The following is a 19,916-nucleotide window of genomic DNA, read 5'->3' as shown; positions in this document are numbered from 1 at the left end:
TCTCAAAGACATTAAGGGAAAGAAAACACACACAAAAGAACATATATGGTAGGTATGACTCCATTTATACAAAGTCCAAGAAGACACAGAACTAATCTATAGTGATAAAAAAAGTGTTTCGGGGACCTCCCTGGTGGTGCAGTGGTTAGGAATCCGTCTGCCAGTGCAGGGGACACAGGTTTGAGCGCTGGTCCGGGAAGATCCCACATGCCACAGAGCAACTAAGCCCGTGTGCCACAACTACTGAGCCCGTGCTCTAGAGCCCGCAAGCCACGACTACTGAGCCCACGTGCCACAACTACTGAAGCCCGTGCGCCTAGAGCCCATGCTCCGCAACAAGAGAAGCCTGTGCACCGCAACGAAGAGTAGCCCCTGCTCGCCGCAGCTAGAGAAAGCCTGCGTGCAGCAATGAAAACCCAATGCAGCCAAAAATAAATAAATAAATAAATAGATAAATAGATAAATAAATAAAATTTATTAAAAAAAAGTGTTTCAGGGAAGGGAAGAAGACTGACTAGAAAGAAGCACAAGGGAACTTCTTGGATAACTGAAATGTTTATGATCTCATTTTAGATAGTGGTTATATGGGTATACAGTTGACCTTTGAACAACAAGGGGGTTGGGTTGCTGACCCCCCATGCAGTATATAACTTACAGTCGGCCCTCTGAATCTGCTTTTTCCTCCACATCCTCAGATCCTCAAATTGTGTAGTATTTACTACTGAATAAAATCTATGTCTAAGTGACCTGCACAGTTAACCCATGTTGTTAAAGGGTCGACTGTATACTATTAGCAATATTCATAAAAACTGAACACCCAAGATCTGCACATTTGACTGTATGCAAATTATGCTTCAATCTTTAAAAGAATAATAAATAAAATACATAGAATTACAACAACAACAACAACAACAAAAGTGATTGGAGAGAACGGGAGAACAGGCAGACAGGGCAAGGGTGAATTCAGAGACACCAATGAAGAGGCCATTACAAAAGCTTTGCCAAGAGATAAGAACCTGGACTAGGCTGGTAGTGTTGGACAGGTCCTATATATATTTAGAAGACAGGCTTGATTAACTTAGTAGAGTTTCTAGCATGAGTAACTGAATACACAGCAATGAACATTGAAGAAAATGTTGTTTTATGTCGTTTGAGAATAGGGCAGTCAGAAGGTAATATTAAGAACTGATTTTAGACATGAGAAGTCTGAAGTATTTTGAAGACATCCAATTAGGAGCTGTCTCATAGGTAGGTAACATATAAACTGAAACATTAAGCAAGAGACACAAAAAATAATAAAAGATGAGAAAAATTTAGATAAAACATAAAAATATATTTTAAAAACCACATCCACTGAATCTTCACAATTTTCACACAATCTTTTAATTAACAAGTCTCAGGTGAGAAAACATTTTAATCCCTCCCACTTATGTATGACCGATGGATATTTCTATAGCTCCCTCCAGATTGTGGTATTAGATAAAGCCCAAAAAATACACAAAAAAAACAAGAAACAGTACCTGTTTCAAGGTACTTTCAAGTTAGCCACAATAAAATACATCATATAGCTGAGAAAGAGAAACCATGTAAAATTTGTCAGTTTTTTGGAAGATAAAAATTTTAGCTTGTGTGTGTGTGTGTGTGTGTGTGTGTGTGTGTGTGTGTGTGTGTGTGTACTGACTCAAAAATGTCAATGAGTTCTCAATTAATAGCTCCAAACCTGCCTACAGAAATCATGGTGACCGCCTCAAGATCACTTGAAGGGAAGGTTAGTTAATAGAATAATAAGCTGGGTATAACAAGAGAAATCTAAAACCAATTCTGCAACTAAGTAGTAGCTTAAGGATCTATGCCTCTTCAATAAATCAGGGCTAGCATGTATCCTTATCTTACTTGATCTTTAATGATACTATAATGGAATGAGATGAAGTCTGTGAAAATACTTTAATAAAGGCAGAAAGGTCAAATAAATGGACAGATGTATTGTGTATATAGAGGTATCTGGCTTTCAGCTACTTATTCTGAAGCAAGGGCTTCAGCTTAAATAACGTGAAGTCATGTGCTTCTGAAAGAAGGACCACTTTCATTTACCAATCCTTCATATTCCACATTACAAAGATACAGGGCCCAAGAAGGAAAAGGAGAACAGTTATTGGTGTCACATCTCAGTGTAGACAAGTAACTTAAAAAAAAGCTTTACTATTACTTAGAAAGACATAATATAATACACAGTGGTATTTTTATCTCTCAAAAAAAAATGCCTGGATTTTTGTAGATAGCACAGGGTTTCTCAAAAGTTACTGTGGGGCTTCCCTGGTGGCGCAGTGGTTAAGAATCTGCCTGCCAATGCAGGGAACACGGGTTCGAGCCCTGGTCTGGGAAGATCCCACATGCTGCAGAGCAGCTGGGCCTGTGAGCCACAATTACTGAGCCTGCACATCTGGAGCCTGTGCTCCGCAACAAGAGAGGCCGCGATAGTGAGAGGCCCGCGCACTGCGATGAAGAGTGGCCCCCACTTGCCACAACTAGAGAAAGCCCTCGCACAGAAACGAAGACCCAACGCAGCCATAAATAAATTAAAAAAAAAAAAAAAAAAGTTACTGTAAAACTAATCACGTCAATGTAAATAAAACCTGGTATGACACCTGGCATAGAGCAGATGACAAAAAAAATCATAGGTTGAAGGAATGCCCTTGACCCAATTCAACTTTATTAAAAATACCTACCTTTTCCTCCAGTTTCTTCTTCTCTTCACTAAATTGGCTTATTCTTTGCTTTAGAAACTGATTGAGCTGTAAAACCTCTTTCTCAGTAGATGCAAGCTTTTGCTCAAGTTCCTCTTGCTGGGAATGGGATGTTGACTGGTCTGAAAATGGAGTCTGGATGGAAGTATTCTCATATTGTGGCTATTCAGAAAGAAAAAAAAATAGGTAAGACTTTAAAAGTTTACCTGTCTTGAACAAATGGAAAGAAACTAGAAATGAGGTACAGTACAAAGAGCAAAAATAGCCTTTAATGACAGACCTTGGCATAAATCCCAGTTCTCCTGCTTCCTAGTTATGTGCCATGATCAATTCAAATTCCTTACCATCAACAAGTTATGTAAAGTTCCTACCACACAGCAGAAGCTTAATAAAAAGCAGTTATTATTTGGTTAAAAAGTATCATGAGAGTATAAAAAGTACATTATAAAGAAGTGAAATCTCAGGGGAAATAAATAAAAACTAAAGAAATATTTCCTCACAGGTGATCATTTTTTAGCTAATATTAAACTCAGTAAGTATTAATAGAGTGTTTCCCCTAACTAGAAAGTAAGGTCCATGAAATCAGGAATTTCTGTCCATCTTAGTTGCTCTTACATCCCTATTTCATAGAACAGTGACTGGCACAAAATAAATGTTAAAAAATAATCGCTTAATGAATAAATGTGTTATTCTTTTCATGAGCAAGGCTTTGAAGGAGAGTCACAAGAAATCTCTTCCCTCCCCTTCCCCCTGCAGCATTACAACCTGGAAGGGGAGGGCAGGAAATACAAATATTTCCTCAAACAAATTAGAATGTGATAAGAATGTGATACCAACAAAGTAATGTGAAAGTAAAGAAACAGATTATTTTTCTATTTACTAAGCACATATGTTAGGCATTGTGTACTGGGTAGTCAACAATTAATAAAACAAGGTCCCACCAGTTTAATAAAGTGTCACACACAAAAAGACAACAAAAACTGCCTAAGTGCTAGGATAGTTGTATGTGTAGTAGCTATGGAAAGGCTTTATAGAAGTGAACTTGAACTAGGCCTTGAAGAACTCATACTTTTTCAAAAGGTAGAGATGCAATTCAAAAATTATATACACGGTATGGTACTGGCACAAAAACAGACACATAAATCAGTGGCACAGAATAGAGAGCCCAGAAAAGAACCCATACTTATATGGTCAATTAATCTACGACATAGGAGGCAAGAATATACAACGGGGGAAAAAACAGCTTCTTCAATAAATGGTGCTGGGAAAATTGGACAGCTACATGCAAAAGAATCAAACTGGATGCTTTCTCACACCATATAAAAGATAAACTCAAAATGGATTAAAGACTTAAAATGTAAGACCTGAAACCATAAAACTCCTAGAAGAAAACACAAGCAGTACACTCTGTGATATCAGTTTTGCCAATTTTTTTGGGATTATGTCTCCTCAGCAAGAGCAACAAAAGCAAAAATAAACAAATGGGACTAAATCAAACTAAAAAGCCTTTGCACTATGAAGGAAACTATCAACGACAAAAAGGCCACCTACTGAATGACAGAAGATAATGGCAAATGATTTATCTGATAAGGGGTTAATATCCAAAATATACGAAGGACTCATACAATTCAACATCAAAAAAAAAAATTAAAAAATGGACAGAGGACCTGAAAAAACACTTTTTCAAAGAAGACATACAAATGGCCAACAGGCACATGAAAGGATGCTCAACATCACTAATCATAGGGGAAATGCAAATCAAAACTACAGTGAGATACAACCTCACACCTATCAGAATGGCTATCATCAGAAAGACAACAAATAACAATAAAGTGTTGGCCAGGATGCAGAGAAAAAGAACCCTCGTGCACTGTTGGTGGGAATGCAAACTGGTGCGGCCGCTATGGAAAACAGTAGGTCAGTTTCTCAAAAAATTAGAAATAGAACTATCATATGATCAAGCAATTCCACTCCTGGGTATCTATCTGAAGAAAACAAAAACACTTAATTTGAAAAGATATATGCAACCCTGTGTTCACTGCAGCAGTGAACAACAGCCAAGATATGGAAGCAACCTAAGTGCCTATCGATAGATGAATGTATAAAGAAGAGGTGATATCCATATCTATCTGTCTGTCTATCCATCCAACAGAATATTACTCAGCTATAATATAAGATGAAATTTTGCTATTTGTGACAATGTGGATGGACCTAGAGGATATTATGCTAAGTGAAGTTAAGTCAGACAGAGAAAGACAAATACCATATGATTTTGCTTATACATGGAATTTAAAAAACAAAACAAATGAACAAACATAACAAAACAGAAACAGTCATAGATACAGAGAACAAACAGGTGAGGGAGATGAAGAGGTACAAACTTCTAGTTACAAAATCAATGAGTCACAGGTATGAAATGTGCAGTGTGGGGAACACAGTCCGTAATAATGGAATATCTTTGTATGGTGACAGGAGGTAACTAGACTTAGTGTGGTGATCATTCTGTCATGTATAGAAATACTGAATCAATATGTTGTGCACCAGGAACTAACATAATATTGTAGGTCAATTACACTTCAAAAACAAACAAACAAACTCATAGGAAAAAAGAGATCAGATCTGTGGTTACCAGAGGCAGGGGTGGGGGAAGGGGAAGTGGATGAAGGGGGTCAAAAGGTACAAACCTCCAGTTATAGGATAAATAAGTACTAGGGATGTAACGGACAACATGATAAACATAATTAACACTGCTGTATGTTATATATGAAAGTTGTTAAGAAAGTGAATCCTAAGAGTTCTCATCACAAGGAAAAAATATGCTTTTTTCTTTTTCTTCTATTCTGTATTTGTATGAGATGGTGGATGCTCACTAAACTTACTGTGGTCATCATTTCATGACGCGTGAAGGTCAGATCATTATGCTGTACACCTTAAACTTATACAGTGCTGTATGTCAATTATATCTCCATAAAACTGGAAGGAAAAAAATTTTGATTATATAAACAGCATTTATCATGTGCATGGTATTTCAAAGATAACCGACTCAGGCACTACCCTTTACAAACTCAAATTCTAATCAGAAGCATAAGAGAAACCCTTAGATAATTATATACAGGATACAATATACTATGGCAGCCAAAGAAAAGCCATCTTCAGTACAAAGTGTTGGAAGGTGGGAGGATAAATGAAAAGGGCATGGGGAGAATGAGGGAAAAGGCTTTACTGGAAAGGTGGCTTTTGGGACAGACTTTGAAAATAAGGAGGATTCTGGCAGGAACAGAGAAAGGAAGAAAAGCATTCCAGAAAGAACATTTTAAAAAGGTAAAAGATGGACTATATGCACAGAGTACCCATAAAGTATAGGTTACAAGAGGGGTGAATATAAGAGAAAATTAAAACATCTACGTGATACCATACTTCAGAATCACAAGGTTCAGAATTCTACCTTAATTCATAGGAAATGGGAATCCGGTGATGGTTCTAGAACAAGAAAGTAACATGTTTAAGAAGTCTGTGAACTCTGTTTTGTAAATCTCTGCATTCCCTAGCACTTACCGTAGTGTGTAAACTCTTAGTAACTTTAGATTAAAGGGAAAAGAAAAGAGGCAAAAGGACAAGAGAGAACTATAACAATTGGAAGTAATGAATAAGATGAATTAAAGGACATGGTGAATGGATATGAATATATCACTTTAAGAAATTATCCTAACCTATTTAGCTGAAAAAACCAAGGAGCTGAACAAGAATACTGAGAACAGAAGGAAGAAACTCTGGAAGCAGAAATGAGATGATTTAGAGAAAATTATTTTTTAAGGTGTGAATGGACAAGAAATGTTAAAGATAACTAAAGGTTTGAAATTCTGAGTCTAAGTAACATATCATATTCTGAGCAGAGGTAAGGAGGTCATGTGGGAGAACAGGTTTAAGCAAACGTACTTAATTACAATTAGAGCCTACTGATATTAAGATGCCAGTTAATATCAATTTAATACTAAGATACAAATATATATGAACATCAGGCAAAGAGATGGGTCTAGAACCCAGAAAAATGGCCAGGATAGGCTAGGAAACTGTAAAAAAGTTAATACAGATTTACAGTTTCCCGTCAGGCGTATAATGAGCTCAGAAATTGCCAACCTGTTTTACCGACAAGTAAAAAGCTGAACAAACTGAAAAATCAACAACTCTTCTTATATCTGTCAGAGAAGTGAGGTTATCGGGCAAACTGCAACCCCCAAAATTGGAGAAACAGGCAAATAAAGAAAATCACACTTACTGGAACAGAATTATCCATGGGAACCAGTGCTGAAGTAGGAAAACCAGAACTGTAATTGATGAATTTGTTGGAGGCTCAGAGTGAAGGTCTGAGAGTCAAAAACTCCAGGGGTACCCAGTCATAGGGGACACCCAATATTCTTGAATTATACCACTAGAATCTCTACCAGGTCCTCACAATGAATCCCTTTGTGCTTCCAGCAGAGGGAGGAGAAAAGAAACCATTCGGAAATGCCAAAGCTCTATGTTCTTCTTAACAAGGCTTGTCCTCAGGAGAAACTACTTTACCAGAGACTAACCTACCTAGAAGGGAACTAACATACCTAGAAGGAAAAAAATCCCAAACCAGCTCCCTCTAGCCTTCCACATGGGGGAAGGGTTAATATCCAATTCAGTTGCCTCTAGCCATCCTGTCCTACCTAAGGGTGGGAAAGAAAAAACTAAGAAGCACTGGTGAAGTTCACAGTCCAGGAGCACAGGCTCACGAAAAGACTAAGTCAGAGGGCCAGAGAATGCTTCCCCTGACCCACACCCTACCATGACATTACTAAAGGCCTATTTACCACATTTCCTTTTATCAGTACATCTGGAGAGACTGAACAAGCATCAGAACTAGAGTCAGATATGTCACAAACGTTGGAATTATCAGAACAGACATTTTTTAAAACTATGATTAATATGCTTAAGGGCTTTACTGCTGAAGTAGACAACATTCAAGAACAGATGGATAATATAAGAACAGAGCCGGAAAGACTATAAAAGAAACTCTAGAGACAAAAAACACTGGAACAGAAACGAAGAATGTCTTTGATGTGGTTATCAGTAGACTGGACCTGGCGCAGGAAACAATCTGAGCTTGAGGATATGATAGCAGAAACTTCTAAAACTTAAGAGCAAAGAGGAAAAAGATTGGAAAAAATAGAACAGAATATCCAAGAGTCATGAGATAACTACAAAAGTTGTAATATACATCTTATGGGAACACCACAAGGAAAAGAGAGAAAGAAAACAGCAATATTTTAAACAATATGATTTGAGAATTTCCCCAAATGGTCACATACCACACCTCAGATCCAGGAAGCTCAGAGAACACCAAGCAGAATAAATGCCCAAAAACTACACTTAAGCATATCATATTTAAATTTTTGAAAATCAAAGATTAAAAAAATTGTGAAAGACACCAGAGGAGAAAATACCTTGCCTATAGACAGGAAAAGATAAAAGCTTTATACAACTTCTCAGAAACCATGCAAGCAAAAACAGAGTGGAGTGAAATATATGAAAGTCAGGCACTTTCTTTCCTATATAACAGCAATGAACAGGTGTAATTTGAAACTAAAAACACATTACCATTTACATTAGCACCCCCAAAAACATAATAGTATAAATCTAACAAAATGTGTATATACAAGATCTATACAAGGAATACTACAAAACTCTGATCAAAGATATCAAAGAAGGACCAAATAAATGAAAAGATATTCCCTGTTCATGGACAGACTCAGTATTGTCAAGATGTCAAGTTCTTCCCAACTTGATCTATAGATTCGATGCAATTTCAATAAAAATCCCAGCAAGTTATTTTGTGGATAGTGACAAGCTGATTCTAAAGTTTATATGGAAAAACAAAAGCTCCAGAATGGGCAACAGAATACTTAAGGAGATGAACCAACTAAGATGGAGGACTGACACCCTGACTTCAAGACTTACAGTAAAGCTACAGTAATCAAGAATGTGTGGTATTGGGGAAAGAACAAACAAACAGGTCAATGGAACAGAATGCAGAGCCCAGAAATAGATCCACACAAATACAGTCAACCAATCTACTGACAAAAGGGCAAAGGCAGTACAGTGGAGCAAAATCAGTCTTTTCAACAAATGAAACTAGAACAACTGAACATCCACATGCAAAAAAAAAAAAAAAAAAGATTCTAGACACAGACCTTACACCCTCCACAAAAATGAACTAGAGACTGGTTCAAGATGGCAGAGTAGAAGGACGTGCTCTCACTCCCTCTTGTGAGAGCACCGGAATCACAACTAACTGCTGAACAATCATCGACAGGAAGACACTGGAACTCACCAAAAAAGATACCCCACATTCAAAGACAAAGGAGAAGCCACAATGAGAAGGTAGGAGGGGCGCAATCACAATAAAATCAAATCCCGTAACTGCTGGGTGGGTGACTCACAAACTGGAGAACACTTATACCACAGAAGTCCACCCACTGGAGTGAAGGTTCTGAGCCCCACGTCAGGCTTCCCAACCTGGGGGTCCGGCAATGGTCCATTCCTCCTTGGAATTCCTGGAGAATCAGACTTTGAAGGCTAGCAGGATTTGATTACAGGACTTCGACAAGACTGGGGGAAACAGAGACTCCACTCTTGCAGAGCACACACAAAGTAGTGTGTGCATCGGGACACATGGGAAGGAGCAGTGACCCCCATAGGAGACTGACCCAGACCTACATGCTAGTGTTGGAGAATCTCCTGCAGAGGCGGGGGGTGGCTGTGGCTCACCGTGGGAACAAGGACACTGGCAGCAGAAGTTCTGGGAAGTACTCCTTGGCATGAGCCCTCCCAGAGTCTGCCATTAGCCCCACCAAAGAGCCAGGTAGGCTCCAGTGTTGGGTTGCCTCAGGCCAAACAACCAACAGGGAGGGAACCCAGCCCCACCCATCAGCAGTCAAGCAGATTAAAGTTTTACTGAGCTCTGCCCACCAGAGCAACAGTCAGCTCTACCCACCACCAGTCCCTCCCATCAGGAAACTTGCACAAACCTCTTAGATAGCCTCATCCACCAGAGGGCAGACAGCAGAAGCAAGAAGAACTACAATCCTGCAGCCTGTGGAACAAAAACCACATTCACAGAAAGACAGACAAGAGGAAAAAGCAGAGGGCTATGTACCAGATGAAGGAACAAGATAAAACCCCAAAAAACAACTAAAGAAGTGGAGATAGGCAACCTTCCAGAAAAAGAATTCAGAATAATGATAATGAAGATAATCCAGGACCTCGGAAAAAGAATGGAGGCAAAGATCGAGAAGATGCAAGAAATGTTTAACAAAGACCTAGAAGAATTAAAGAACAAACAAACAGAGATGAACAATACAATAACTGAAATGAAAACTACACTAGAAGGAATCAATAGCAGAATAACTGAGGCAGAACGGATAAGTGACCTGGAAGACAGAATGGTGGAATTCACTGCTGTGGAACAGAATAAAGAAAAAAGAATGAAAAGAAATGAAGACAGCCTAAGAGACCTCTGGGACAACATTAAATGCAACAACATTCGCATTATAGGGGTCCCAGAGGAGAAGAGAGAGAGAAAGGACCCGAGAAAATATTTGAAGAGATTACAGTTGAAAACTTCCCTAACATGAGAAAGGAAATAGCCACCCAAGTTCAGGAAGCACAGAGAGTCCCATACAGGATAAACCCAAGGAGAAACACGCCGAGACACATAATAATCAAACTGGCAAAAATTAAAGACAAAGAAAAATTATTGAAAGCAGCAAGGGAAAAACGACAAATAACATACAAGGGAACTCCCATAAGGTTAACAGCTGATTTCTCAGCAGAAATTCTACAAGCCAGAAGGAAGTGGCAGGATATACTTACAGTGATGAAAGGGAAGAACCTACAACCAAGATTACTCTACCCAGCAAGGATCTCATTCAGATTCGATGGAGAAATCAAAAGCTTCAGAGACAAGCAAAAGCTAAGAGAATTCAGCACCACCAAACCAGCTCTAAAACAAATGCTAAAGAAACTTCTCTAAGTGGGAAACACAAGAGTAGAAAAGGACCTACAAAAACAAACCCAAAACAATTAAGAAAATGGTCATAGGAACATACATATAGATAATGACCTTAAATGTGAATGGATTAAATGCTCCAACCAAAAGACACAGGCTCGCTAAATGGATACAAAAACAAGACCCATATATATGCTGTCTACAAGAGACCCATTTCAGACCTAGGGACACATACAGACTGAAAGTGAAGGGATGGAAAAAGATATTCCATGCAAATGGAAATCAGAAGAAAGCTGGAGTAGCAATCCTCATATCAGATAAAATAGACTTTAAAATAAAGAATGTTACAAGAGACAAGGAAGGACACTACATAATGATCAAGGGACCAATCCAAGACGAAGGTATAACAATTATAAATATATATGCACCCAACATAGGAGCACCTCAATACATAAGGCAACTGCTAACAGCTACAAAAGAGGAAATCGACAGTAACACAGTAATGGTGGGGGACTTTAACACCTCACTTACACCAATGGACAGATCATCCAAACAGAAAGTTAATAAGGAAACACAAGCTTTAAACGACACAATAGACCAGACAGATTTAATTGATATTTATAGGACATTCCATCCCAAAACAGCAGATTACACTTTCTTCACAAGTGTGCACAGAACATTCTCCAGGATAGATCACATCTTGGGTCACAAATCAAGTCTCAGTAAATTTAAGAAAATTGAAATCATATCAAGCATTTACAATAGCCAGGTCATGGAAGCAACCTAAGTGTCCATCGACAGATGAATGGATAAAGCAGATGTGGCACATATATACAATGGAATATTACTCAGCCATAAAAAGAAATGAAACTGAGTTATTTGTAGTGATGTAGTGGATGGACCTAGAGTCTGTCATACAGAGTGAAGTAAGTCAGAAAGAGAAAACCAAATACTGTATGCTAACACATATATATGGAATCTAAAAAAAAAAAAATGTTCTAATGAACCTAGGGGCAGGACAGGAATAAAGACAGAGACGTAGAGAATGGACTTGAGGACATGGGGAGGGGGAAGGGTAAGCTGGGACGAAGTAAGAGAGTGGCACTGACATATATACACTACCAAATGTAAAATAGATAGCTAGTGGAAAGCAGCTGCATGGCACAGGGAGATCAGCTCCGTGCTTTGCAACCACCTAGAGCAGTGGGATAAGGAGGGTGGGACGGAGATGCAAGGGGGAGGCGATATGGGGATATATGTATGCATATGGCTGATTCACTCTGTTATACAGCAGAAACTAACACAACACTGTAAAGCAATTATACTCCAATAAAGATGTTAAAAAAAAAAAACGATAACATAGGAGAAAACTCAGATGACCTTGGATATGGCAATGACTTTTAGATACACTGCCAAGAGGCATGATCCATAAAATAAACAACTGATAAGCTGGACTTCATTAAAATTTTCTGCTATGCAAAAGACAATATCAAGAGAATGAAAAGACAACCCACATACTGTAAGAAAATATTTGCAAAAGACACATCTGATAAAGAACTTGTATCCAAAATATACAAAGCACTCAAATTAAATAATAAAAAAACATACACCACAATTTAAAAGGGGCAAAAGATCTGAACAAACACCTCAAAGAAAATATACAGATGGCAAATAAGCATATGAAAAGGTGTTTAACATCATACGCCTTTAGGGAATTGCAAATTAAAACAACAATGAGCTACCACTATACACCTGTTAGAATGGCACAAATCCAAAACACTGACAATATCAAATGCTGGTGAAGATATGGAACTTTCACTCATTGCTAGTGGGAATGCAAAGTGGTATAGTCACTTTGGAACAGTTTGGCAGTTACTTAAAAACTAAACATACTTTTACCACATGATCCATAATCATATCCCTTGATATTTATCCAAAGGAAGTGAAAACTTATGCCTACACAAAAATCTGCACATGCATGTTATTAGCAGCTTTATTCACAACTGCCAAAACTTGGTATCAACTAAAATCTCCTTCAGTAGGTGAATGGATAAATAAAGTGTGGTACATCCAGACAATGGAATATTATTCAGTGCTAAAAAGAAATGAGCCATCAATACATGAAAAGACATAGAGGAAACTTTAATGTGTATTACTAAGCAAAAGAAGCCAATCTGAAAGGCTATATTCCAATTATAGGACATTCTGGAAAAGACAAAACTAAACACTAGACACTAAAAAGATTAGTTGTTGCCAGAGGTTAAGGGGGAGGGAGGCAGGACAGGCAGAGTACACAGATTTTTAGGGCAGTGAAACTATTCTGTATGATACTAGAATGGTGGAGACAGGTCATTATATATTTGCCCAAACCCACAGAATGTACAACACCAAGTGTGAACAAACCCCAGTGTAAACTATGGCCTTTGGGTAATAAGGACATGTCAATATAGGTTCAACTGTAATAATGTACCCTGTGATACAAGATGTCAATAGTGGAGGAGGCTGTGGGTGTATGGGGAACACAGCATGGGAATTCTCTGTACTTACTGCTCAATTTTGCTGTGAACCTAAAAGTTCCCTAAACTATATACTTTACTAATTTTACAAAAAAGTTAATAAAGGTGTTTTTATTACAATTAAATATACACATTAGTGGAAAACCACTAGAAAATTATGAACTAAAAATAATAGGGCTTATGGAAAAGTAAGAATATGAATAATCCACTCAAAACCTATCCAACTTTATAGCAGATCACTAATGAAGACAGTAACCAGGGAGTAAGTTGAACATTCTGGGCAGGCAGCCATGGTTGATATTAAATACAGCCAAAATGCTGGTGTCGCTTTGATCAGAGCAGGTCTGGTGGGTGTTGAGATGATGAAGGTAGAACTCTGTAATAGAGGGACAGCCATCCAGATGGGCAGGAGGCAATGTAACCTGCCATGAATTGAAAACCACTAGCAGAGGAAGTGCATCTCTCAAGGAAGGACAGGCACTCATAATTTTCTTTAAATGAAGCTTGAAGAGGCTTCTGCTGCCAATGCAATAGGTGAGCCTAGGTCTTTTTTACAGCCTGCCAAAAACTAATTTTACCCCCATTATTCTAACTCCCCTTGCCTAGAAAACAAAACAAAACAAAGCCACAGATGAACCAGTGAGACTTGAAAACTATGCTGACATCGTTCTCCTATTTATCATTTGTGTATGAGCACATTTGCACTACGGAAATTTGTTTTGCAGCAAGACGAGCTGTAGTTGAACCTCTAGATGAAATTAAGCAGACAGAGAAGACTGAAGCCGAAGAGCTTTAATTTCTACATTTAATAAGATGTTTTCAGCCTTTATACCTACTTTCTCTAATGTCAAACAACCACTCATTCTGGAGAAAGCCTTTCTTCCCTTCATTTCTATGACAATACCCCACACCACCTCCCATTCTCCTTCACAAGTTGTGCTCTTCTACTACCCTGTAGAACACTATTGTTCCTGTCTTTACTTCTGAATCCCATTTTCTTCACTCCCTGCAACACCAGATCATGCCCAAGGATCCAACAACTACCCAGGTAGATGGACAACTCCTAAATCTCTAATCTCTCCCTCAGACCTCTACCCAGGAATCCAACCTCATTCTTCATCTCAGTCCCAAATTTATAATACATAAGCTGAACTCATTATTTTTCTCTTCTAAACCTATTCCTAATGGAGTAGTCTCTAACCTGGTCATTGACAGTGTAAACCAATCAACTTCACCCATCTGAAACTAGGCAATTATCTCTCTCACCACGTTAATGTCACTACATCTAGTCCATGCTTGGTCACACAGATGTTTAATAAGTACTCTTCCTTTCATCCTGACCAACATTGTTTTAAAATGCAGGTATTCACTTAACTTTTAGATTACTGAGATAGCCTCCAGACTGTTTCCCTGTCTCCAATACCATCCATCTTAAATCCAGTCTCTATTATGCCATTGGAATAACCAAACTAAGATATCTGGGTGAGTGAAAGAGGGTGCTATTAATAATTATGCTAATTCAACAGACATTGACTGGAATTGTCCCTAAATTGGAGACAAATGGAGCCCTTACTTCTCAAGCCTTTGATACAACTTGACCCCTGCTTACCTCTTCAACCACATCTCTTACCACTACTCTTCTCTCATTATATACTTCATCCTTACAGAATAATTTGTAGTTTCCAAATGATTACCTCCTTTCTTGCCTTTAAGCCTGTCTGCATGCAGTATACTATGCCTCAAACACTATTCTGCTACCTCCTTCTTCTGGCTATTTTCTTTTAATCCATCAGGTTCTTGGACTAGATATCCCTTCCTATGGGAAGCTTGACCTGACCTTTGGAAGGCTGGTTTATATGTTCTTAGTACGGGTGCCCATAGCTCTTCAAATATATCCCTCTTGGGCACCTCCAACATACGGCAATTGTCTGATGTTTATCTGTGTTCCTCATTAGATTGTACACACTATGAGGGAAAGACCAACTTCATTCACGTATTACTAGAGCCTAAATGGTGCCTTATCCATAGTAAACATAATTTTTGAAGAAATGGATAAACATGTTTTTTGATATAGTCTCCCTTTGTGAACTTCAAGTTCCATGAAGACAGAAACTGTTCTTCACTTCTGTGGGCCCAGTATTTAACACATTAGGTGTTTATGTTCTGTTCAATAAGTTCCTTTGCAAAGGTGGGACTCATTTATAAAATGTTCATTAGAACCAAAGGACTTGGTAGTAGAAAAAAATAGCTGAAGGAAAAAGGAATAGAAAAAAATGATATAAATGGGAAGAAAAAAGGAATGATGCATCAATAAAGCTTAAAAAGAATAACCATTATTTAATTGGTCTTTCAAAAGAAGAATTCTCTTTCTTCTTCAGTTTTTAACAAAAGGAAAAAGGGTCTTTCACATTTGGGGTTTTTCCATGCAAGCCTGTTAACCACAGGTTAAAATTTTGGTTTAAGGCATTATAAGTACAAATTACTCCTTGGTTCTACCAATTCTACTACTGAAACAACCTAGGAAGTTTGGATTTTAGGATAAAGACCTGGTTCTCATTTTCTGCCTATGAGACTTAGCAATGTCTAGTTCATTTTGATTGTAAGGTTATTCAGTTTTTAATAGGCAAATAGAAGTTACTTCTCAATAATGTTTTTCATCTATAAATTAATTAAAAAGTCATTTTATTTCAAAAATATGCTTTTTAAACCTAGAATATACAGAATAGTAAAAGTATAATTCCCTTTTAAAAAAATTGTTTATTTTATTTATTTATTTTTGGCTGAGTTGGGTCCTTATTGCTGCGTGTGGGCTTCCTCTAGTTGCAGTGAGCGGGGACTACTCTTCATTGTGGTGCGTGGGCTTCTCATTGCGGTGGCTTCTCCCATTGCAGAGCACAGGCTCTAGGTGCACAGGCTTCAGTAGCTGTGGCTCGTGGGCTCTGGAGCACAGGCTCAGCAGTTGTGGCACATGGGCTTAGTTGCTCCGCGGCATGTGGGATCTTCCCAGACCAGGGCTTGAACCCGTGTCCCCTGCATTGGCAGGTGGATTCTTAACCACTGCACCACCAGGGAAGCCCCCCACTTTTTAAATATACTAGGGAATTAAGATGAACAAGTATGGACCCAAAAAATGTGCACATACAAAATGTTGTGCACAAAAAATAATGTTCATAAATCCAAGGAAAAAATTCCTTTGTTGCTCTTCACAGAAATAGAACAACCCTAAAAAGACCCTGGACAGCCAAAGCAATACTGAGAAAAAAGAACAAAACCAGAGGCATTACACTTCTAGATTCCAAACTACACTACAAAGCCATAGTAATAAAAACAGTTTGGTACTGGCACAAAAATAAACACATTGACCAATGAAACCCAACAGAGAGCCCAGAATTAAACACCAGAATACAAGGTCAACTAATATTCAACAAGCAGCCAAGAATACTCAATGGGTATGGTGCTGGGAAAACTGGAGAAACACATGCAGAACAATGAAACTGGACCCCTATCTCATATCACTCACAAAAATTAACTCAAAATGGACCAAAGACTTAAACATAAGACCCGATACCATAAAACTGCTAGAAGAAAATATAGGGAAGAAGCTCATCAATATTTGTCTTGGCAATGATTTTGACATGATGCCAAAAGGACAAACAACAAAAGCAAAACTCAACAAATGAGACTAATCAAACTCAAAAGCTTCTGTACAGCAAAAGAAACAGTTAACAGAATGAAAAGACAACCTATAGAATGGGAGAACATTTTGCAAACCCTGTATCATATAAGGGGTTAATATCCAAAATATATTAAAAACTCATTCAACTCAAAAAACAATCTATTAAAAAACAGGCAGAAGAACTAAATAGACGTTTTTCCAAAGAGGACATCAAAATGGCCAACAGACACATGAAAAAATGCTCAACATCATTAATCATGAGGGAAATGCAAATCAAAACCAAAATGAGATCTTACCTCCCACCTATTAGAATGGCTATCACAAAGAAGACAAAAGACAACAAGTGCTGGTGAGGATGTGGTGGAAAGGGAACCCTTAAACTTGGTTGGTGGGAATGTAAATTGGCGTGGCCACTACAGAAAACAATATGAAGGCTCCTCAAAAAAATAAAAGACAAATCTACCATGCGATCCAGCAATTCCATCTCTGGGCATATACCCAAAGGAAATGAAAACAGGATTTCTACAAGATACATGCGCCCCTCATGGTTATCACAGCATTATTCACAACAGCCAAGGTATGGAAACAGCCCAACGCCCATCAACAGATGAGTCGACAAAAGATGTAACACACAATGGAATATTACTCAGCCATGAGAAAGGAGGATATCTTCCATTTGAGACAACATGGATAGACCTTGAGCACGTTATGCTAAGTGAGATAAATCAGAGAAAGGCAAGTATTGTATGATACCATTTATATGTGGAATCTAAAAAAGTTAAACCTGTAAAAAACATAAGAGTACCTCCTTACCAGGGATGGGGGGGGAGCTCCCACAGGGGATAAGAGTGATGGTGTTTAAGGGTAAAACTTTAACAAGTAGTAAATATGCCATAAAAACCTAATGCACAGTGTAATGAATACAGACAATTATATCGTACTATATATAGTTATGTAATGTGATAAATACCACAATAGCAATCATATTACATACAAATGTATCAAAGTAACATGCCACACACCTTAAACTTACACCATATTACATGTCAAATCTGTTCAATGAAAAAGTGAAGAAAAATAAAAACACTATTCACATGCCAAAAAAATTCCTTCACTAAAGAAAATTTTATTATCTTATTAGTTGTTTCTCCTAAACTTTTGCTGTTTTATCCACTCTCTGTATCAATCTCCTGGAAAAAAGTTTATCTTATATATTTATCATATCCATTTAGTACTTAGGGTTTTCCTTGTATTTCCTTTTATTAATTGCACTTATTTTTAAAATGAATTTCTCAACAATATTTTAATTCCCCACATAATTTAAAATTCTTCTAATATTTTTAGCAGTCCATTTTCCTTACCTTTCCAGATATTTCTATCTGTCCTTTCAGACTGACTTAGAGAGCCCTCTTCTGGCCTGATGCTGTGTCAAAAAACATTTTCTTCAGCTTGCAGATAATGTAAGTTTTAAATGCTTTTGGTAATGTAATAATAATTGCATAATTCAAGTAAAACCTTTATTCAGAATAATAAAGTTATAAGGAGAAACTGCATGATTCTATTAAAATACCCTTATCAAAGCAACTTATACTACTTAAGTAGTATAGAAATACCACTTTCGAATAACTGTACACTATTAATCTCAGTATGACAGAGCCTTGCTATCATGTGATGGAACTTGAAGATGAAACCACATAATAACAAGGTATTTGATACATTAGTAACTGAAGTATGATAAACAAGCTGGAATCTCTGTTAAGTGCCTCTGCCTCAAATAAGTCTGATAGTTATTTGGTCTTTAATATGTCCCGATTTTAATATAACAATGCCTTTAATAAAACTACAAGTTTGAAAATATAATGGGGGAAAAAATTCCACTTAAGTTGATTTTTTTAAATTCTAGGAATAAAGATATTAATGAAAGTGACCAAACAGAAGTACATACCACCATTAAGTAATCTACCAATGGTTTTTCTTCTTTTTGTAAATAAACAAGCCAATTATAAAGTTTACATAGAAATATATAAAAACAAATATTAAGGACAATTCTTAAAAACAGTAATAATTTGAGAAAGTAGTCCTTCTGGCCATATAAATTTTGTTATGAGGCGTCATAGACCCTATGTCTGTGTTCCCATTAGACTGTACTCTCAAGGACAAAACCAATCTCGTTCACGTTTCTATTCCTAGTACCTAGACAATGCCTAATCTATAGGAATCATAATAAATTTTTAAGGATTGGGTAAATGTGTTTACCTATATGGTCTCTCCCTTTATAGTTTGAGATTCATGAAGGCAGGAACTATTTTTCACTTTTGTGACCTCAGAATTTAGCACAGTGGATGTTTAATAATTGTTTGTTAAATGGGTTCATTTCCAAAATGGTTTATTTATAAAATACTCATCAGAATTAGAGAGACTTCATGGTAGAAAACAATAGATGAAGGAAAAAAATGAGAAAATGATATAAATAGAATGAAAATATTACAACAATTCAGAAAATGCATTTTCAAATCAAATTATATGTAAAAGAAACTAACTTTTCTCCATTAAAGGGTTCATAAAATCCATAAGCAAAAAAAACCAATACAGAAAAAATAAGCAAAAAATACGAAAAAACAATTCACAGAAAAAGAAACATGAATGGGTCTTAAATATATAAAAAGAAGTTCAACATCAGTCTTAGGAGAAATACATATTAAATCCATATGGAGAAAACAAGAAAAAGATCTCAAATCAACAATGTAACTTTACAACATAAGGAAATGGAAAAAGAAGAACAAACTAAATCCAAAGCTATCAGAAGGAAGAAAATAAAGATTACAGCAGAGATAAATGAAATAAAGAATAGAAAAATAATAGAGAAAATAAATGAAACCAACAGTTGGTTCTTTGAAAAGAACAAAATTAACAAACCTTTTCCTAGATGGCCTAAGAAAAAAAGA

The 19,916-nt window shown here is 37.2% G+C and overlaps 1 protein-coding gene across 9 annotated transcripts in view; it reads right to left on the bottom strand.

Annotated features, from left to right (window-relative positions):
* CEP85L (centrosomal protein 85L) overlaps window positions 1–19,916 on the bottom strand; it is a 217,855-nt gene that overhangs the window by 42,942 nt on the left and 154,997 nt on the right. For all 9 annotated transcript variants that reach the window (XM_082406137.1, XM_082406138.1, XM_082406139.1 and 6 more), the window contains one exon: window positions 2,727–2,906. In XM_082406137.1, coding sequence (XP_082262263.1) covers window positions 2,727–2,906 — 180 coding nt within the window. The remainder of the gene's footprint in view (window positions 1–2,726; window positions 2,907–19,916) is intronic.

The sequence above is a fragment of the Balaenoptera borealis genome (genome assembly GCF_965194805.1).
Source record: "Balaenoptera borealis genome assembly, chromosome: 9".
In the NCBI taxonomy this organism is placed as follows: Eukaryota; Metazoa; Chordata; class Mammalia; order Artiodactyla; family Balaenopteridae; genus Balaenoptera; species Balaenoptera borealis.
This window is presented reverse-complemented; position numbering and strand designations above follow the sequence as displayed.